Source organism: Tachysurus fulvidraco, chromosome 7 (assembly GCF_022655615.1).
Source record: "Tachysurus fulvidraco isolate hzauxx_2018 chromosome 7, HZAU_PFXX_2.0, whole genome shotgun sequence".
In the NCBI taxonomy this organism is placed as follows: Eukaryota; Metazoa; Chordata; class Actinopteri; order Siluriformes; family Bagridae; genus Tachysurus; species Tachysurus fulvidraco.
This window is the reverse complement of record NC_062524.1, coordinates 21,277,825-21,301,057: the sequence shown is the minus strand read 5'-3', so window position 1 is coordinate 21,301,057 and position 23,233 is coordinate 21,277,825. Positions and strand designations below refer to the sequence as shown.

General features: G+C 37.4%; 1 protein-coding gene across 2 annotated transcripts in view; it reads right to left on the bottom strand.

The window, feature by feature from the left end:
• LOC113655489 (Kv channel-interacting protein 2) overlaps positions 1-5,309 on the bottom strand; it is a 181,416-nt gene extending 176,107 nt beyond the window's left edge. The window contains exon 1 of one of the 2 annotated variants that reach the window (XM_047816897.1): positions 4,844-5,309. In XM_047816897.1, coding sequence (XP_047672853.1) covers positions 4,844-4,916 — 73 coding nt within the window. In that variant the 5' untranslated portion in view covers positions 4,917-5,309. The remainder of the gene's footprint in view (positions 1-4,843) is intronic. The other variant, XM_047816899.1, reaches the window with a different exon arrangement.
• Positions 5,310-23,233: the final 17,924 nt, after the last annotated feature.

Here is a 23,233-nt window from a genome sequence, read left to right as displayed (position 1 = left end):
TTTCATAAATAAACAATAAAAATGACGTTAAAATGCAGGATCTGTTTGATCCGAGAGTGATTTTTTTTTACGTGCGTTGTAGACTTTCAAAGGTGCGTCATCAGCTGTCTGCTTTATTTGAACGGAGAAGCACAGAGTCAGTCGGAGCTGGCGGCGTTTATCTATAACGTTAATCGGAGGAAAACCGCAAAGACGGCAACCAAAAGCAGTGAAATGTCACTATTCTTATTACCAGAGTTGTAGCACAAACAAAATATTAATGCAAACAATCCATTCAATACTAAATAAAAATAACATTTATTGATTTGGTCTTTGTCTTGTGAATATTTTTTTTTATTAATGACTGCATTGATTGGACACACTGTTTGTAGAGAATGCACACATACATGAACTGATCTGATTCGAGACTGACATCATTACATCATGCATAACATTTTGGTGTCCACTTTTGCCATTTAATAATAGCATAACTTTTGGCTTACTATGTAGTCATGTAATATATAATATAAAACTCTTCTTGTTTTAAATTCTCACTGAGGGCTAAAACCCATAAAGATGAAATTCTAGAACCGCCCCTGTCCTAACCCTAAGGTTGTGAGTTTGAGTCTCGGGCTGGCAATACCACGACCGAGGTGCCCTTGAGCAAGGCACCGGTTGCTGTGAAAAAACCTGTGGTTTGCATGTTTTCCCTGTGCCTTGGTAAGTCCGGTTTATCCCCCAGTGTAAAGACAATGTGGGTGATTGTGCCCTGTCACAGACTGGCATTTCGTCCAGAGTGTACCCTGCCTTCTGCCCCAACTTTCCTGGTCTAAGCTCAAGGTTCCCTAGAAACCAGTAGGTTAACTGCTGTGATGGATGGATGGATGGATGGATGCATGGATGCATGGATGGATGAATCAGTCTGTGCAGTCTTGACTTCAGGGCGATATCTCAAGAATTCTCTAATGACTGAAAACGTAGTGGAAAGCTTTGCCAAAAGAGTGAAGGTTATTATAACAGCAAAGTGGACCTAAATCTCTAATGGGTTTGATTCGTCAGGTACCCATAGACTTCTGAGATTATGGTGCGAGTGGTATAAAAATAAAATCACACAATATTGCCAGGTCCAAAATCTCCACAGAATGAAATAATGCAGGTACAATCCTGTAAAATAATCCAACCTGTACATTATAGGATTTACAAGCTGCCGTATGCTTTAATAGGTGCCAACATGCCACTAAACTATTAACTTATTAGAAGTTATGGCCAGTAGAAGTCTGTGATGGGTTTGTACCATCTAAAAAAAACAAACGTGAAAATAACGTACATACACAACTCTGAATCCTGAATAAAATGTTTCTGAAGCTTTCGATCTAGAGCATATCTTTAAACAAACTAGGCTTGGCTTCTTTATATGCTGAGCTCTTTCATTCAAATGAGCTGTTAGAATAGTGCAGTAAAACTTTATAATGCTTTAAAAAGAAATCTCAGTCCAAGTCATTAAAGCAGTGGATTCAATATTGATGAGCAAAGAATAATCACCAACAAGGGATGTACAAATAATAACAAATTAACATCGCTGCAAATTAAACTAACCTGGCTGTGAACCTCAAAGCTCATGTCTAAGAAACAAGTAAAATACTATTAGCTCATGGGTCACCTGTCTAGGTGAGGTACTGGTGGGATCTCTTGCTGTGTTAGCGATTTACAACCAACCTTATGACCCTGTAGTCTCAGCCTGTGTTCCTGATGGACCTGATCTGCTGACATGCAACACAGAGTAAGTCCTGTTACCTTCATCTGTTGTTTGATTGGGTATACCTGACACCTCTGGTGTGAGCAAGTTCATTCTTACTTAGACTTTTTGACCCTTATCGTCATCCACGTGTCATCAGCAGTTCTTGTCTCCAAGGAATCAGTCGCTATGGTTCATGAGTTTCACCTGTGTCTTGGCGTGTAATCCAAGCCGGTGATATACTCCAAGCTTTGTGACTCCACTCTTTCTATGAGCGTTTGTTTTTATTAATGTACTTCTCATCTTTTTTCTTGGTGGTCCTTATCAAGTCCCTAGTTTTTCTTGTCCCTTCAGTTCTCTAATTTTGTAAACTTTGTAAAAAAACAAAGGAATCCACACAAATAGTGCTTGATAGCAATATGTAACATTTCCTTTAGCAAATTTACTCCATTCTAATGGAGCTCCATCGTGTTCTGATAATTAAACTGTAACTGTCCAGGTAGCCTGAATGTATGCATATTCATTCATTCATTCATTTTCTACCGCTTATCCGAACTTCTCGGGTCACGGAGAGCCTGTGCCTATCTCAGGCGTCATCGGGCATCGAGGCAGGATACACCCTGGATGGAGTGCCAACCCATCGCAGGGCACACACACACACACTCTCATTCACTCACACACTACGGACAATTTTCCAGAGATGCCAATCAACCTACCAGGCATGTCTTTGGACCGGGGGAAGAAACCGGAGTACCCAGAGGAAACCCCCGAGGCACGGGGAGAACACGCAAACTCCACACACACACAAGGCGGAAGTGGGGATCGAACCCCCAACCCCATGAATGCATACTGTATATAAGAAATATATGGAAATATATGGCTGGAAAATATTCTATTTTTCATTTCCTACAGCAGAACACTGACATTACTTTCAGTATCTATCATTGCCATCATTGATTTTTTTTTTTAACACAATAAATAAAACACTAATAATCATAATGTCCTGACACTAATTCCATGCTTATAATGCTGAATTAAAAAAGAAATAATAAAGCGTCTTAATACAGAAGACTAATAGAATAATATAAGGGAAACCAAGGTGAACAAGATGACAAGAGAAAGTGTGTGAAGAACTGATGAGCAACTATACCCAATCTAATTATAGGCAGTAAAATCTGATGCAGTCACACAAACACCCCGTTCTCAATAGCAAGGCAGAATGCTTTGCTTCAAGCAAATAAAGCAAGCATGTTTACAGACTGACAATCCCATGCCATAAATGCTTTTGTTAATCGTGGATCTGTCAGCAGTCACAACTTAAGTTCTTGACATATAAATAAACACGGATAAATAAATAGTCGTAGATTTATTGTAGATAAAACCATAAAATCTGCTCATACTGGTAACACGAATAATATATAATAAAATAGCACAAATACAGAGCACAAGGGATTGATTAGCTGACGCTAATAAAATAGCTGGCATTCTTAAATCAGGCTTTGAGGAACACAAAATCGATAGATACAGATTTCTCAGGTTACAAAATGCAAGTTTGCTTAATAATTCGTATGCGTCGCAAATCTCCTGGAAACATTTTGTGTTGTGATTAAATCGTCAAGAAATCGCCTTGTGAATATCCACATCTGTGGAACATGTCAAGAACACGTTCCTGCTGTAATAGAATGGTTTACAATTTCTACACACAAAAAAAAAACACCACATTTCCAAATGCCTCCATTGTTGCACATCATCACAAAGTCATAACTGCATCTGTTTCATTCATGCGTTGTAACAATATCCCACCACCAGCAATATCCTAAATCAGATGCTATTACATCCCTTGTTAAAAAAAAGGACATCCATGTCCCTTAATCCTTAATGCTTTAATGTTATCTAAACTGTCTCCAATGTCTCTACTCTTAACACATCGACTGTATGGACTGCACAGACCTACACCATATACACACTCTTCCAATATACTGTACTGTACATCCATCAAAGTGTTTACATGCTGTTTTGCACACTGTTTTTGCTCTTTGCACATGCTGTCTCACATTTCAGTTGATTGCTGTTTTGCACAATACTTTACAATACCTCATGTAACTGCTGCTATAATACTGTGTTCATCCCAGTATTTCTGCACACGCAATATCGATTAAACATACAGTATGTACGCTGGTCTGCACTGTTTTTGTTTATTGTCTTGTATTTTTTGGTTGCACTGTCTTTTGTCCTGCACTGTCTTTCTATTTTTTGTCCTGTACTGTCTTTTTTTCTTTTCTCATGTACTGTCTTGTCTTTTGTCCTCACTGTCTTTTTGTCTTTTGTTCTGCATTGTCTTATTGTCTTTTGTCTTGCACTGACTTGTTTGTCTTGTCCTGCACTGTCTTTTGACCTACACTGTCTTGTTTGTCTTGTCTCACACTGTCTTTTGTCCTGCACTGTCTTGTCTTTTGTCCAGCACTGTTTGCACCAGGTTGCACAGACGCACTTTATGTGTCTAGGACTAACTTACTATGTCCTTAGCTCTGTCTTTGTTTTATGTAGCTTCATGGTCCTCGAGAAACGTTGTCTCATTTCACTGTGTACTGCAACAGCTGTATATTTTTGAAATGACAATAAAAGCTTCTTGACTGGACTGGACTTGTGAAGACGCACGTGCACAGCATCCTTCAGTTACTCTAGACAACAACACTTGCACTTGATTTTATTCACCCTGTGACTACTGGAGTACTTTTTTCTTGAATGTATCGAGTGTATACAGTTCTTGCATCCACTCTTCCCTGACAAGATAACTTTCATCCTTCTATTCACTCCATCATCTAGAACGCACCCGTCCGTGTATTCGGTGCGTCTGATGATCTTCCTCCAAGTTAAAGCTTTGCATGTTCACTACCTTCATACATATTGTAAAAACATGTTAACAGGTGTAAGAACCATCAAACTGTGGTATGAAGCCAGGTCAGCAAAAGCCAATAAATAAAACACATCCACACTGATCTAAGCATGCTGGCGTGCCAAATGCGCACTAACAACAAAATATGCAGTTCATTGCGCAAAATGATTTTTTTTTTTTTTTTTTACAAACTGCATGTTTTATTGTTTTGCAAAACAAAGTTTTAAACTCACCAGTTAGCTGGTCGTAGGATCCATCGAGTTCTCTGGAGTCGGACAAGCTTTGTTCCCTGTTTTTTGTCTTCATTCTAATTTCTACTTTTATATTTATGCGTTTAAAACTTTACACGTTTCCTAAAACAAAAAGCGGCGCGTGAGGTATATTTGTCTCGCGCGCCCCAGGTCGGTCTCGCGACTTAATCGTGTATAAAGCGCAGTATGGCCACGAGCTCTCCAGCACTCTCTCTCTCTCTCTCTCTCTCTCTCTCTCTCTCTCTCTCTCTCTCTCTCGCTCTCTCTCTCTCTCGCTCTTTTCCCTCTTTAAGCGCGAAACCGAGTTGAACCGTCGAATATACTCCTCCCCTTCAATCGGTGGTCACGAAAAGGACGTCAAATTGAGCAGAAATGCCTGTTACACAATCAGCTCGTGCCGTCTCCGGTATCGCAGCGTCGCGAGCGCGTGTTTGTACTGTTCAGGTAGCTCGTGCGCATGAAGAGACCTGTAGTACAAAACACGCGCACGGATTCTATTAAACCGTACAGACCGTGTATTATATTTACACAACAGTTGTGTGATATTTTATGTAATATGTATATATAAAAATAACAAGCTTTGTTTACATGTGTGTCTGTTAATAGTTTATCTAATAATAATAATAATAAGAAGAAGAAGAAGAAGAAGAAGAAGAAGAAGAAGAATGATGATGATGATGATAACAAAATACTAATATTAATAATAAGAATAAGAATATGAACAAGAATAAGAATAATAAAACATAATAATATTAATACTACTAATGATGATGATAATAATAGTAATAATGATACTAATAATAACAATAATAATTATACAAATTATTATAATAATAACAACAACAACAACAACAATAATAATAATAATAATAATAATAATAATAATAATAATGAATCATTTTATGTTGATATAAAAGCTGTAGTTTCTACACTAGTTATATTAGTTTTTTTATTGAAGTCAGTGTCACTGTGAAACACAGAAACCCTGAGCACAATGTGGGAGTATATGTACCTGTGTGAGACATCAGTGCAACACAGGGCAGCACCACACACACACACACACACACACACACACACACACACACACACACACACACACACACACACACACACACACACAAGCAATTAAGAGTGACCAGTGCTACTGTCGTGTTTAGGTAGATAGGAGGAAACCAGTAACTGAAGCTTAGGATCAAATCACCGACCTTGACACTGTGTGACAGTAAAGCTACCTGCTGCAAAACCATTCTGTCCTATAAGGTCATATTATACTCAGTAAGACAATCCAGAGCAATTTTATGTATAACAACAACATAGCAATGTTGTTTAAAAAGCCTAGTCTATGTACATGTTAATGTTGATCATATAGGACATGGGTCCATAAAAATGCTATTTTTAAAGATTATATGGATCCATAGATTTATTTAAATTTATTTTACACAAAAAATGCTATTAAAGCTAAAGACATCATTTAATATTATCCTCTAACTACAAATGAATACATATTCCATGTTCCCCATTTTTATTTTAAAATCTTACAATATACATGATTTTTCATTAATACTATAACCCGTGGCCTCGTGAGCCTCAGATTTGACAGCTCAGTCGTTTTCAAATACCAAATAATCTACAGTTAGATTCTTGCTACAAGCAGCTCCAGGGAACTAAAATCTGCCATGTAAGAGTGCTCTACTGCTCCCAGCAGTGTAGCTGTGAAGTTACATAACCAGACAAGTTACATGTGTAGGTTAAAGTTTATTCTACACTTACTGCGCCAGAAAACTTTAAACCCCAATTACTGACCAAAATGAAATGGATATTTTTTTTATCTGTAAATGGTTTATAATTACAGTAGATGAACCATCTTTTTAAAAGCCCCCTCCAGGGTTCTCTGTTTGAGTCCCACCTCCACCCTGCATGTATGGAGTTTGCATGTTTTCAGAATGCTTCAGAGGTTTCCTTTGGTTTAATACCCCAGCCTAAAGAGATGCATTGCTGGGTAATTCTAAATATGGGCATATCTAAATTGTCTGTAGTGTGTGATTGTGCCATGTGATGGATTTGTACCTAATACAGGTTGTCCCCTGTTTTGGATAAGAGCTACAGTGGATAATGGATGGATAGAAGGATGGAAGGACAGATGGATGGATGGACGGATGGACGGACGGATGGGTGGAAGGGTGGATGGGCGTACGGATGGACGGATGGAGGTATGTGGATGGATAAATTGATGGATTGAGCTTAAAAATTTGACAAATAAACATTTTACACCACTTGTACTATTTGTGATGCTTTCTACTCCACATTCAACATCTTGATTTGGACAAGTTAAGAAACACCTTTAAATATAAACTACTTAATGTTTCTGCTATATAGATATCTTTACCTTTCTGATTGTTCCCTAATGCACATCTTGGCCTATCGAGGAGGTCTCAGATTTAGCTAATGGTATTTTTCTACCTTTTATCTTGATTCAAGTATTAGGATGTATCCAGCTGCCCCCTAACTAGATTCCGTAAGCATACCACTGTATCTATCCATTATATTAACTCAGCGTGCGGTGAGCATTATTGTACTCATCAGGTGGATTCAGCTAGACTGCTGTGTGCAGTAACAACTCGTGCTGAGTACGATAGCACTGCAGACTGCAGCCACATCACTAGTTCCCCGGGGATTGCTGGAACTAAAAGACTTTCATACATATCACAGAAAGAAATCCCAGAGAGAAAAACATAGGCTTGCTGGTGCTGCAAGAACTTCCTAATGAAAGGGTCTGCTTGGTAGCAGTGAGCAAAAGAGTCAAGTTGTTCTACAGAAAATAAATGGCAGTCTTGAGCTAAACAAATATATAAATTAACTCTGTGTATTATAATATACTGTAACTTTAGTCCACAACAACAAAAATAAAAAGTGGTGATATGTTATACAGGAGGGGGCACGGTGACTTAGTGGTTAGCATGTTCGCCTCACACCTTCAGGGTTGGGGGTTCGATTCCCACCTCCGCCTTGTGTGTGTGGAGTTTGCATGTTCTCCCCGTGCCTCGGGGTTTCCTCCGGGTACTCCGGTTTCCTCCCCAGTCCAAAGACATGCATGGTAGGTAGATTGGCATCTCTGGAAAATTGTCCGTAGTGTGTGAGTGAATGAGAGTGTGTGTGTGCCCTGCAATGGGTTGGCACTCCGTCTAGGGTGTATCCTGCTTCGATGCCACCTGAGATATAGCACAGGCTCTCCGTGACCCGAGAAATTCAGATAAGCGGTAGAAAATGAATGAATGAATGTTATACAGGGATTCACCCTGAATATTAATACTATAAAGCATACTTTTCTACACCAGTATCTAACTAATAATTGTAATTCCCCTTGTTTTATAGACATTCAGTTTCTCAGTTTCATAGTCTATCTTTTTTAATTTTTAAATTCTCACTCATTTTTTTTTTATAATCTATGCATCATGTCAATTTCATCACTGATCACATCTTGTTCTCAAGCTGAATGATCCTAGACAAATAAAATGGCCAAGGACAAGGGGGTTAATGAGGATTCTATCTCTGTCTGCATGATATAATCAGCCAACATTTCTCTCTCTCTCTCTCTCTCTCTCTCTCTCTCTCTCTCTCTCTCTCTCTCTCTCTCTCTCTCTCTCTCTCTTATTTTTTCATATATTTTTCAAAAAAAAACAAACAGAAAGAGCAAAGTCAGGGATTATATTACACAAGCATTGTACTACAATGAAACTTTCATTTTTACTATTAAATGTTGGGGTATCGGGGGTTTTGGGCGTGTATTAGACAGGATACATACAAGCTTGATATTGTATGTACCCAGCTCTGTCTTAGAAAATTTTCATTTCAAAATTCATTTTTCAATGGCTTGGCTAGCCAAATCCTATTCCAGTATTAATGACACCTGTGACAGACGTCATTACTCTTCTTGTAATTTACACACATGCTTTTTGCCTGCCCATTGCTACATAGAGTCGGGTGTGTCTACTTTATAAGTATGTCTGCAATCCTTAGAATTAAAATTGATGGATGCACTAGTATAGCTTTTTTTGTAGGGTGCCATTGGATGTATTCCTTTATAACATATAGGAAGTAGATATTTTGGCTTTTACACATTTAATAGCCAGTTGCTTCTTTGGAAATCCTCAAGACTGCCATCTGTATCTCAGTTCATTTAAAATGGCAGGTCATTGGAGGAAACCTCACCAGAACAAGGCTATTGTTTCTCTTGTGCTCTCTTGCATATTGTCTGCAGTGTCTAACCTTGATTGGATGCCCCCCTACATTATTATTATTATTATTATTATTATTATTATTATTATTATTATTATTATTATTATTATTATTATTGCCTTTTTTGTTTTGCCCTATGGATTGGGGTGAGATGGGTTAGAGTTATACACATTGTGCTGGTAGTATTTTTAATAGCTGTATCTATTAATAGCTTTCTCTGTGTATTTCTCTTTCTAGGGTATGCATTAGATGGTTTTTTTTTGGGTTTTTTTTGTTTTTTTTTACATCTGTCTACTTGTAGACGAGGTAAAGAGATAATAAATGTCATTTACTTTAGGTACTGGTTCTACTGAGGTTTGCATGGTTTCTTTGTGCTTTAGGAATTTCTTTCCTACTCTAGTTTCCTCCAGTTCAAGGTCAATTTACATGTCTAAACTGTCCATAGTGTGTGATTGTGACCACGATTGTGCCCTGCCATGGCTTGGTAACACATCCAGTGTGTCCTGCCACTTGTGTCCCAAGTCTTCTGGCTCAAGGTTCCCCTTGGCCCTGTGTAGGATAAGCAGTACAGAAAATTGATTAATAAATATGTAGGTATGTATATATGGATGTATGTATGCATACAATCATATAAACACACCTTTATTGTTTTGTCACACTTTAAAGATTAGATATGCATCATATCATATCATATCATATTATATCATATCATATCATATCATATCATATCATATCATATCATATCATATCATATCATATCATATCATATCATATCATATCATAATCATATCTCAAGTGGCACATACTGTAAGAGACCCCAGGCTTGGTGGCTTTAGCAAAATGGAACATCCAAATTGGAATAAACCTTAGCTGATGATGATGAAATGCAATGCAGTTTACAGGCCTTCTGAGTATTTTAAAACTTATCTCATTAAAGCAAAAGGAAAAATTGTCCCTTCGGTATTACATTAAGCAATTGTCCATCCTTTAAATTTAATTCCAAGCTTGGCTTAATGCTCCCTAAAGGACTTAGTCTTGAGTGAAGCTTGTTAGCATAAGTCCCTAGCATCTTACCCCCTGTTCACCTCTTATCCACTGCAGTGAACAGATAAAAGAGAACATAAATATGGACTTTCAGAGATGCAGAAAGGAATTATAAAAGTGAACTTCTGTCATAAAATTATAAGTGGTGATAAAGATTTTTCAGCATTAATAAAAAATATAACAGTGTTGTAAGAACAATGTGTGTGTGTGTGTGTGTGTGTGTGTGTGTGTGTGTGTGTGTGTGTGTGTGTGTGTGTGTGTGTGTGTGTGTGTGTGTGTGTGTGTGTATGTGTGTGTGTGTGTGGTGTGTGTTTGTGTGTGTGTACATGTTACACTATAATGGACTAGCATCCACTGTGTATTTTTGCCTTGCAACCAGTAGACCAGAGATAGTCCCAAGATCCATCATGATCCTGACCAAGATAAAATGTTTACAGAAAACAAATCAATGAAGGTTTCAATAGTATATTTTAAACTTCCAAGAGAGAACCACTGCTATGCTTTTATACTGGAAAGTTTTCTACATCTATAAAAAGACACTTCTTCAAGTGTGTCACAGGACTTCGCAGTACACAGGACTTTGCATTTAAGAGAAATTCCAGACCCTGGAATACTGGACACAGTGCACAAAGGACTTCTGGTTAAAGGCCATCAGATTCGGCTGAGCTCATAAAAAGGTATTCCCAATGAATTAATCACAGATATAATCATATTCCTATTAAACTGCCAAAAATATTGATAACTTGATCCAGTAATAACATAATCATGTTGTCTGCCTCTACTGTATAAGGATGTCTGCTTTGGAAGAGGCTAGTGGTGCATTCATTCATTCATTCATTCATTCATTCATTTTCTACCGCTTATCTGAACTACCCCGGGTCACAGGGAGCCTGTGCCTGTCTCAGGCGTCATCGGGCATCAAGGCAGGATACACCCTGGATGGAGTGCAACCCATCGCAGGGCACACACACACTCTCATTCACTCACACACTCACACACAACGGACAATATTCCAGAGATGCCAATCAACCTACTATGCATTTCTTTGGACCGGGGGAAGAAAACCGGAGTACCCGGGGGAAAACTCCACACAAGGCGGAGGCAAGAATTGAACCCCCAACCCTGGAGGTTTCTCTAGATTATCTCCAATCTTAGCCTAAGTGTGAATTAGTTTGTGTATAGCACACCATAATGGACTGGCATCCGAGCCAGGATGTATTCCCACTTCACCAGTTTTCCACTGACTGACCAGTCAGTAAAGTGATTACAGAAGATGAATAATTGAATGAATGAATGAATGGATGGTGATATTACACTATAATTCATCCTGATTCAATGGTAGCCATTGTCCCCCATGTCAAAGCAGAACCAGTGATTCGCAGGTACATAAAGAAAAAAAAAAGCTCATTGAATGTCTTTAATTCAGATACATATATCAGATCAGTTTCATGTGAACAGTAACGTAATTCGTATTTGTATAAGCAACATGATTTGAGCCTGTATTTTCAAATCCCTGAATGAAATCAAACACTAAAGTATTCTACCATGCATATTTCAATTGTTAATTTAATACTATAGTTATAGTTCCAGCATTCTAGTAAAATTGAAATTAAGTTTAGTATAAGCTATGAAATTATGTTTTGTTAAAAACATAATGTGAATTATTTGTAATATTTGTTCTCAAATCTAACGGAGCACATATTGTTTTTTTTAAAGTTTATCAGTTGTGATTATATGGTGTAGGTAATTTGGTATTCTTTTACAAGTACAATATAGCTAATATGGCAGTTCAAATAGATATGCAAGAGTAATTATGTTACACTTAAACATCCCAGAGCCATGATTTCAGCTATTTGTTGCTATTGCTATTGCTATAGCTATTTGCTATTTGTTGATATATATATATATATATAAGGAAAAAATAGTTTGAGCCTTAACATTAAATAAACATGGCTTTGCCTGAGTTTTACATAATTAAGGTCCATGGTATTTTATTCTTGAAACCATAACTAATGTGCATATAAGCTCAAATAAGTCATTAGTATATCTACACTGAATAGTTTCATATCCACAAATGATTTTAGAAATTGAAATATGATAAGATCCTGCTCCATAATGTGAAGGAGAGGGAAACTCTGGACAAGAGAATATCTTTCCTCTGACACCAAGGGTAACACCAGCACAGTGAAGAGCAGGGGTGGGCATTTATCCAGGATTAATCCAGGAGTCAAGCAATGTGAAATGAATTAACCCCCTAGTCAGGAGGAGAGCTGAATTAATGATGCATCTCTTTAAGATGATTTCCTCACTGGAGTGAAACATGGTGAGATTCTAAATGCACTCATGAGAGCAAAGAGGAGGCCCATTCCATCTCCATGTTTCTTTTTCTTTTACTCTGTGTCTTTAAAACTGACTGTATCATTGTTATGTCCGCAAACAAAACGGGTGGCTCAACCTTTGCTTTGTCTGTCTCAGAAAATCAAAATGGACCAAAGCAACAGCCAAAATAATAACATTTTAGCAGTATAGTCAAATGTATCTCTTGCAGAATTTTATAAGATTACAACAAACAAAATATATGATTATTAAATCCTATTTGTAGATATTTCGGGGGGGGCAAGGTGGCTTAGTGTTTAGCACGTTTGCTTCAAACCTCCAGGGTTGGGGGTTCGATTCGAACCTCCGCCTTGTGTGTGTGGAGTTTGCATGTTCTCCCCGTGCCTCGGGGGTTTCCTCCGGGTGCTCCGGTTTCCTCCCCCAGTCCAAAGGCATGCATGGTAGGTTGATTGGCTTCTCTGGAAAATTCTCCGTAGTGTGTGAGTGTGTGAGTGAATGAGAGTGTGTGTGTGCCCTGCGATGGATTGGCACTCCGTCCAGGGTGTATCCTGCCTTGATTCCCAATGACGCCTGAGACAGGCACAGGCTCCCCGTGACCTGAGGTAGTTCAGATAAGCTGTAGAAAATGAATGAATGAATGTATATATTTCTACTAATCGCAAACATTAACTATTCTTGATCTATGGCCAAATAATTGAAAATAAATCTTTCTAGAAATAATTCCTTGAAATGAGCTAATTAACTAAAATATTTTTTTTTTTATCCTTGGAAATATCTCAGAAGATTTTGTCATTTTATATTTGATTAACCTTTGACAGTTTATGCTACACAAAAATTATATAGTTCAAGTTATTACCACTTAAAATACAAGCTCATGTAATGAATATACTCAAATGTATTATATAGTTAATGTGGAAATAATTATTAAAGTGAAAAAGAATAGTAATTCAATAAAATAAGTCTAGCATGAAACACATACTGTATAAGTGTGTATATAGATATATATACACTATATTGCCAAAAGTTTTGAAACACCCGCTCCAAATCCCAAAGTGGTGAGGCTTATAGTGCACAGAAGTCACCAACTTTCTAAGCAACTGCATCCAAGCCTTACATTACCAAGTGCAATGCAAATCACCCTTAGTTCCAGTGAAAGGAACTCTTAATGCTTCGGCATTCTAAGACATATTGGACAATTTTATGCTCCCAAATGTGCACCAAAGGGATGGCTCCTTCCTGTTCCAACATGACTGCACACCAATGAACAAAACAAGGTCTATAAAGACATAGATGAGTGAGTCTGGTGTGGAGTCCTGACCTCAACCAGATAGAACACCTTTGGGATAAATTAGAGCCGAGACAATGAGCCAGGCCTTCTCGACCAACATCAGTGCCTGACCTCACAAATGCAATTCTAATGGTAATGGTCAAAAATTCCCATTTACACACACTCCTAAACTTTGTGGAAAGCCTTCCCAGAAGAGTTGGAGCAGTTATAGCTGCGTGAAGCAACTCCATATTAAACCCTACAGATTAACAATGGGATGTCATTAAAGTTCATGTGCATCAGTGGCGGTTCTAGGATTTTCCTGTAACAGGATCCATTAAGGGGCCAAGTACAGGGTACATTCAAGCACACAAAATAATTTATTCAGTACGGTGCAAATACATTTCGGCACTCATTCCTTTTTCAAACACTCGAGTGCCACCAATTGTTTGGGGGTGGAATTGCATCTGTTATCGTTGTGAAAAATTCTCCGGTTGCTCTTCTCGTCGATGATTGATGGAACGGGGGCCAATCAGGTGCCAATCAGATTTCAGCAGGGGCCGGGCCCCTGTGGCCCCACCTCTAGAACTGCCCGTGTGTGAATGTAATGGCTGATGTCCCAGAAACTCCCAGCAATATAGTATATATATTTACCAACACAAAAATATCTCACAGTAATTTAATAAGCTTGTGCATATTTTAAGAACAATTAAAAGTATAGCAGAAAGCTGCACAACATTGCAGGTGTCCTGTTGTGCAAAACATTAGGATGATTGTTCAAAACTTTATAATATAAAATGATAAGAAATCTAAGGATATAGGTTACTTAATAAACCAGAAAACTCCAATAGACAATATGATACAATAAGGCAAATAGGTTCAAAAGATTCAGGAGGAGAAGAAGAAGGTATGATGATTCAAGGATCATTAAAAAATACAGAATAAAAAGTTAGACAGTCCATTAAGTGCCATAATTCTCATACCGAAAGCTTTTTATAATTGAACCTCAAGTGAATAGCTCCTGCTCATTGATCTGTCCACTTGAACACCATTTGGTTGTTCATCTTTATGGCAGCCGTGAATAAAAATAGATGAGATGGAGAAGCTGTAAGAAGTTTGTTTCATAGAAGTTCAATTTTAAAGTTTAAAAGAAAATATTACAGACCCAGAAGAATTTAGAGACATTCAAAATTTTGGATTATAGACTGTAACCTAACTTTACAATGCTGTATTTTTTTGTACATTTTATTCTAGAGTTGATATTTCAGCCCTAAGACTTAGACAGCTTCAATGTAATATGTAAGCACTTCCCAATAATAGTGAGCATGCATAAATGCATACATGAGCATCCTCGAATAATTAGGGGATGCTTTTATTTTACACAGTAAAACTAACTTAACTATGTTCAATAAAATGATGCAAGGCACAGAGCTGGCCAGTCTGGGAGGGTGTCTGTCATTTCCTGGCTTGTTTCTCCCCAGAGTCAGCTTGTTTTTATTATTCAGTATTGCTGAAGTCAGCCAGAATGTAAGGTATGCAATGCCATGGACAGATGATGCCAAAATCTGTGAGACATTGCATACAGCTCTGACTTTGAGCGATATGCAAAGCGTCCATGATAAAATTAGTATTTGACTGCAATCAACAACATGAAATTTAAACGTGTATGAGAAACTAGGGACGTTAGATGCTAGTTAATTCTTTCATCATCATTTAATTATTATTATTATTAATGAATGAATTTTTTATTAATTTTTGATTATGAGGTAATGTGGTGTAATATTAAGTTCATTAGATGTATTAAGAAGGGGATGAAATTAGATTTGGCATTTGTGAAATAATGTAATTTTAACTCTATTCCTTTTGGTAATAAGTTATAAATGTTAATTAAGTAAAAGGAGTGAATCAAAGCTGTCCAGTCAGGTCAAGTCACTCAGTCTTCCGCGGTTATTTAATAATTGATTTTCTGTAATTTACATAATATTTACATGATGAATTATGTCTATGACTAACTTTATTTTATGTGTGTACTCCAGTATGGATTTTACTGCCTTTTGGTCAATACAATTGCATGTAAATTGCTGTAAAGATCAATGTGTAGAAATTTTTAATAACATGGCTTTAAATACACAGAGTTGCCATTACTGTGTAAAATTCATTTTAAAAAATGTAATAAAATCTCACCGTGGTGCTGGAGGTCTGATCATGGATGGTGTCATCCTCAGAGTCAGCTTGTTATCTTATAAGCACTGTTGCTGAAGTCAGCCAAAATGTAAGTTAAGATATGCAGTGCTGTAGCTGGTCAAAGCCAAAAAAATCTGTGAGGATAGCTGAGCTGGGAGTTTGTATATGAGGGAGATGTTGTGACCTTGAGCAGTCAACAAGCATGACTAATTTAGTTGCCACAATGACTGCAATCAATTTTCAGTCAAAACAGTCAGATCATTTTAGCAGCCAAGATAAAACAAATGGAAATGTTTTAGGACAAAAGAGTGTGTCCACATCTAACTAATACTTTGTTAAGGACCTTTTGCTTGTAAAACAGCACTCATTCTTTTCTGGTAAAAAGGTTTACATTTATATTTGGAAAGTTTAGTCCACTCTTCTTTGCAGATCTATTAAATTGCAAGTCCTTTGCCAGATACTCCTTCATCTCCTTTAATGTTGCTCTATGTCTCTCAGCAGCATCTCTGGTCATTTTTCTTCTTGGTCTCTTGTCAATTTCTTTGAAAATGATCATTTGTTGATGACAACTGCTACAACTCATTTTGGAAATTATATTGTACACCTCTCCTGATCAATACCTTCTGGCAGTGACATCCTGCACATGCTTTATAAGCTCATTGCGGTCCAAATCATCACCAGGTGGACAAATCCAAGGATATGTCAAGAAAATCCTACAGAAACAGCGGATCTGTATTTAATGAGAATCACTTCGTTAAGGACAAGTGTATGAGTATAAGTATAAATACTTTAAAACACAAGACTGAATCTGATTGGTTAAGCACAGACATCTCATGCTTTTTTTTTTAAACATTTAACACATTGGTGTGTAGATGATTTATGTCCGTTGTACCTTTCCTACTCTTAACACAATTATGTTGATCACCTGACCTCTGACTGCTTTTGACTAATAATTTTAGACTGCATGATATTCATTCATTCATTCATTCATTCATTCATTTTCTACAGCTTATTCGAACTACCTTGGGTCACGGGCAGCCTGTGCCTATCTCAGGCGTCATCGGGCATCGAGGCAGGATACACCCTGGACGGAGTGCCAACACACACACTCTCATTCACTCACACACTCACACACTACGGACAAATTTTCCAGAGATGCCAATCAACCTACTATGCATGTCTTTGGACCAGGTGAGGAAACCGGAGTACCCGGAGGAAACCCCCGAGGCACGGGGAGAACATGCAAACTCCGCACACACAAGGCGGAGGTGGGAATCGAACCCCCAATCCTGGAGGTGTGAGGCAAACGTGCTAACCACTACGCCACCTTGCCCCCCTATAATATTCATTAAAAATCTTTTTTTTTCCCGCATTTGAATCCATCTTTGCAATTTTCAAATGAGGTGAACAATATACACTAATGAAAGTTACATGATTATCAGGGGAATACTTCATGTAATAGCTAATACAAATATGTAGTATTTGTCTGGTTTTACATATGATTACGATTACATATCATTATTTTATTAATTAAAAGATCAAAAGTTCAAGTAAGATAAATATTCCAAGACCAACAGCTATGGGTGATTCTGAAATAAATAAATACCCTTTTAAGACTCTATTTGGGATGTGACACTTATTAGACCCGATTGTTCTGAGTCACTAAAAAGGGAAACCGGTTCTTTTCTGTTTTTCATACTGAACAGATTGAGCATAAGGTGAAGGTGAGGAACGATATGCAGAACAGGTTGCCATGGTTTTTTAGCAGTTTTCAAATGTAACCTGAGATGCCACCGACCCTAATCTCTATGCATCATCTGCCATACAGATGTGTGTTTATCTGTCAGATACACATCATTGTACCACCTTCAACATGCTCTTTCAAAACCAATGTTCACATTAAATTTTGTAAGATTAGAACTAGGGTTAGAGTTTAATCGCTTGTATTTCCGACATTTTATTATCACTATAGACTACTTAGTATGTTCAATTTACTGTCTAAAAACTCAATGAAGTCTTGTAAGCTTTTCTATCTAATGGGATTTTACAATACTATTATACGTTATTAGTCATTGAAAACCACTTCGATTTCAATTAACCGGAAAGAAAAATAAACCCATTTGTGTTTGAGGGTAACAGCAGAACAAAATAATCGTATGCATTTTAATAACCTCATGAAGACGGAATGAATATTGGAGTATCTCTATAATGTAATGAAGGATTTTATTCAATGCTGTTTGATTTGATTAGTAGGAGTTTTATTTACTTTAGATTTTTCTGGCAACCGTGCCATGCAACGAATATTCGTCAGAGATCCTCAAAAGAATGAATAAGCAATGATGAATAAGGTCTTAGAAAAATTTCATTTATAAAGAATAATCATAGCTTGGATGAAGGGATATGAATATATTATATTTGATACCCATAGCAGTAAACTGGCAGGAAATTTCCTTATTGGATATTTTTAATTAGTACAAACAAATGTATTATTCAAGGGTGAGTTGTTTTACCTCTGTTTATACAGAATTTTAGTGGTTGTATATAACACCTTGTACATTTGTTAGAAAAAAACGAATTATTCTTTTTTTAACTTTTCTATGTAAATAGTGGCTGCTTCAACAAAAAACTCCAAATTCAAACACTTTCATATGAGCCATTAACCACCATTATGGAGTGTGACATAAAAAAGAAAATCAATGATGAAAGTAGGCTCCAGGTGGAAATTCCATTTATTTATTTTTTTTATAAAAAAGAAGAAGAAGAAGAAGAAGAAGAAGAAGAAGAAGAAGAAGAAGAAGAAGAAGAAGAAGAAGAAGAGCATTTACAGGTTTGGAGAAAATAAAACCTCGAGTGACAGAAAGGGAAATTAAATTCAATAAAATTATTGAATTATTGAATACACACAATGTATACTGTCACAAAGCATCTTAACAGAATTATAGTACTAGAAAGAAAATGGCATCAAAATAAATGTATTAATTTCATGCATTGTGGAAGCAGACCCTTCTTAGCTACAAATAATCTGTCAGTACTGCTAGATCAGGGTATCTCTCCAGTGTAACTGAAAATAATCAAAATAATCCCATGTTTGTATTTTAATCTGTGACAAAATTAACTAGGCTTTACAGCACCACAGAAACTTGCACATCATCAATAAGCAGAAGCATTGACTTATGACCAGGAATTACTTTAATAGCAGACATTTAAATATCAGGCAGTGAATACAGACTATTATTTTAAAAGCTGACAATCTGATAGGTAGCAATATACTTTATTGTGTAACACTATACTCTAACTGTAACACTATTACGCTGTCAGGTCAGTAGATGCAGTCAGTAGAAACATTCTATTGGTTGGAAACGGTGGCTCAGGGACATCAGATATCAATCATTTGAGCCGATCTTCTTGAATTTGTGCTATTCTCAAGTTACATGTTATTGATTGAGAAATGTTGAGAGTTTCTGTTTAATTAAAAAAAAGGTTCCATCATTTTTGAGCATATGGTGGCTTAGTGGTTAGCATCACACCTGTGGGGTTGGGGTTCAATTCCCACCTATTTCCTCTTCCCTGTGCTCCAGGACCTTCCTCTAGGTAAACTGTTTTCTCTCTACCAGTCCAAAGATATGAATTGTTTGCTGACCAGCATCTATAAATTACCTGTAGGGTGTGATTTTGCCCTGCAATGGGCTGGCACCTCGTCCAGGGAGTCCCTTTAGATAGTCTCAAGGTTCTGTTGTGAAATTTTAATGAGACCCCCTGAAGGCCAACAATAAGTCCATGAAAAATCTGTTGAATGTGAAATCTGAAAACATGCTATACTGTACAATGCTATACCAGGAATCTCTTGTTTGTTAAATACATGGAAGCCAGAAGAAATAGAAAATGAGAAGAACTGTGGTAAATATTTAGAGATCATCAAACAATTCAATCATTAAAGACTGCAGTTGTAGGTTGATTTCTTGGTAGATTTTGTCATTTTCTTCAAATAGTTTAGAAAGCTTGGTCTTTTACAGTACATCTCAGAAATGTTCTATTGTAGCTGACATGAATAAGTGATGGATTATCTTAACATTTAGTCTATAGATGGCTCATCGTATTGATTCTTTATAAGTTGTTAAAGATTTGGTGTCGGAGTAAACACCTGTCAGGGATCAGTGTGTTTGTTATTGTTCCTCGTCACGTGTCTGCCCCGTCTTCGTCTGCTCTTCCCTGTCTCCACACCTGTTCCTCATTGTGTCATCATTCTCTGTTGTATAAATCTGAGCCGCGTTGCCGATGACAGCGTGTTTTCATTGGTGACGTCTAGTCAAGGTTAGGTTTCGTCGTTTGTATTATTTTAGTCCTCGTCATTTATTGTCTTTGTCTCTATCATTTATTAAACCCCATTCCTTTGAAGCTATCCTGTGTACGGGTCCGTCTCCTTCCTTCCCTGGTTGTGACAACACCAAAGCTGATTAGCAAAATATGTATAAAAACAAGGAAATGCTGTTCCAGCTTTATGTATACATGCGATTAAACGTTTGATTGCAATGGTGAAAAATCACCTGACTTTGTGGCAGTGATTGTCCAGTTTATCTTCAATGGTTTGAGGTTGTGGCTGGTTGAGCTGTCCATCTTCATACTACATCTACAGCATGAGGGTTGTTTCCCTCACTGAGAAGCAAATGAGTTGCACTCATTATTATGTACTTATTACAGTGATGTTGATGTAAACATTTCAACATCTGTCAAGGAGCAAAGAGTAGAATATGGCTTCAAAGCACATTTACCAGAGCTTCTTAACGAGTGAGACTTTATTTTATTTCATACTTGCTTTCACATTACTGTTCTGATAATCAACCTAAACAGCTAGCACTTATGCACCAGCATATCTTTAGAATTTAATTCCCACTTAGCTCCAGCTTTGCAAAAGAAAACTTCTCATCAAATGATCTGACAAAATGATGGCTTTGCTTTTCTCTCTCTGAAAAAAAAAAAGAAAGTAGGTGTGCTTTGGTACAACCGGATGACTCAATTTTGAATTAACTCATTCACGAAGCCAGTTCTCTGTACTAACATATTTACTCGAAATAGAGCACTTCCACTTCAAGAAAAGAAGATTTTGTTCCACAAAATGATCTGAATCTGCTGCTGTAAATTTATCCATTAAATCACAGTCAATAAAATAACATTTGGACTCCAGTCTAGAGTTTCAAACCTGGTTTTTCAAAATGTCAGCAATTATCTGATACGAGGTTGCTTCCGGTACATGCTAATAACTACAGAGGACCAGAGAACCAGCTAATCGGATAGAAAAGTGAACACTATCAGCAGGGAATTACATGGCAGAGATAGGAAGGTCAAGTAAAGGCCATGGAAAGACTTTATTAAAACTTGTGCCCATAATATGCAAGCCAGGATTCTGCCTTTCAGTTACAGCTGGCAAGGTGGAAGAAAATAATATAGTTTAAAGTCTGGACTCATTAATACATCCACACTGATTATGTGTCTCTATGTTCCACTAGTGACTAGCTGTCATAATACCAGGATAAGCCATTTTGTGCCACTACAGACTGTCTTTTAATGAACAGAGTTAATGTGATTAGGCACCATCTGAATGCTGATGCATGCTACTGAATCGAGGCTTCATGTCTAACAGAATAGGAAAGTGTATACGTAGGGGAACATGGCACGTTTCCTCAAATGGATATTTGAGCCACCACTGTCCATTCATTGTCTACCGCTTATCTGAACTTCTCGGGTCACGGGGAGCCCGTGCCTATCTCAGGCATCAAGGCAGGATACACCCTGGACAAAGTGCCAACCCATCACAGGGCGAACATGCTACCCACTAAGCCACCTTGCCCCCCCCCCACAACTGTCCGTGATGAAGGTAAACAATCATCCCAGCAGCAGCCACAAACAATTGCTTCTATTAAACTTTAAAAACACTAGCATTGTTAATCCCCCTGAGCATCATCTGCAAGTGGAATAACACAAGGAAGACTCCATTTTCCTCTCATCTCTAGGATGAAGTGGAATCTGCACAGTATCTGGCAGTAAGATGAATAGTGCTGAACACCTACGTGTAATCAGAGTCATGAATCTTTGAGTGTGATTGCACTGATATATTGGCATGTGCTATCTTTCTATTCGGAGCAACAATGCCCCAAGAACTATTCTTCTTCTTGTTGCAACAAAGGCTGATGTGTTGTAGGGTTGCAGCTGAATGTGGGGCTAAGCATTTGACATGTATCCCTTTCTTTCTGTTCATTTACACCATTTGGCAGACACCCATATCCAAAGCAACTTACATTTGATCTAGATTTATACAATTAAGTTTTAAGGGCATTGCTCAGTGACCCAGCCGTGACAGCTTGATGGACCTGGGAATTGAACTCACAACCTCGCATCCGATTGGTAGTCCAACACCTTAACCACTAGGCTACTACATCCTGGATCCTGCAATGTTCCTTCAAATGTTTGTGCTCAACAAGTTGGCACTCTTTCTTTATTGTAAGTGAACAAACACTAATATGGAAAAAAAAATGTATCAATCACTGACAATTCTCATGTAATTCACATGTACATTGAGATTAATCAACTTCCTAACTCAACCAATAATTTGTGTGTGTGTGTGTGTGTGTGTGTGTGTGTGTGTGTGTGTGTGTGTGTGTGTGTGTGTGTGTGTGTGTGTGTGTGTGTGTGTGTGAAAAAGATACAGAGATGACTGAATGGTCATACTGTCACTTCTGTGTTCTGTGATCGACACAATTATAATTTAATGAAGTGTCATCACTTTCATTCATGTGAAACATCTCCTAAATCAGCACCAGGGTTGGAAACGAATTGCTAATCTATTTTATGAACTCAAGCAGGTTCCTCACCCCCAGGGTTCCATCTGTCCTTATAATGCTCCACCAACCCCTGAGTTGTGCTCAGTCTGGAGCACAATCGAGTACTCACACATAGAATTTTGAAATAAAGTTTAATAGATTAGATTTTTTTGCAATAAATTTTTAGAATGGTCCTAAAGGCTTACAATTTGAGCCGACAAGATCTGGCAGTGGTTCAATGAGATTGTCATGCTTATATGTACATGATGTAGTAGACAACGTCAGAAGAAGTCTACAGAAATCCTTCATTTCTTCAATTTCTTAAGTGATGTTACTTACTTTACTTACTTTTTTATGTTAAATATGCATTTGTAAATGTGCCATATGTAAAGCTCGATTTCTGATGGATAAGTTCAGTAGATTACCTTAAAAAAGTACCTTAAATTCTGTCGTTTTATTTATCAAAGACTAATAAACAAACAAGTGACC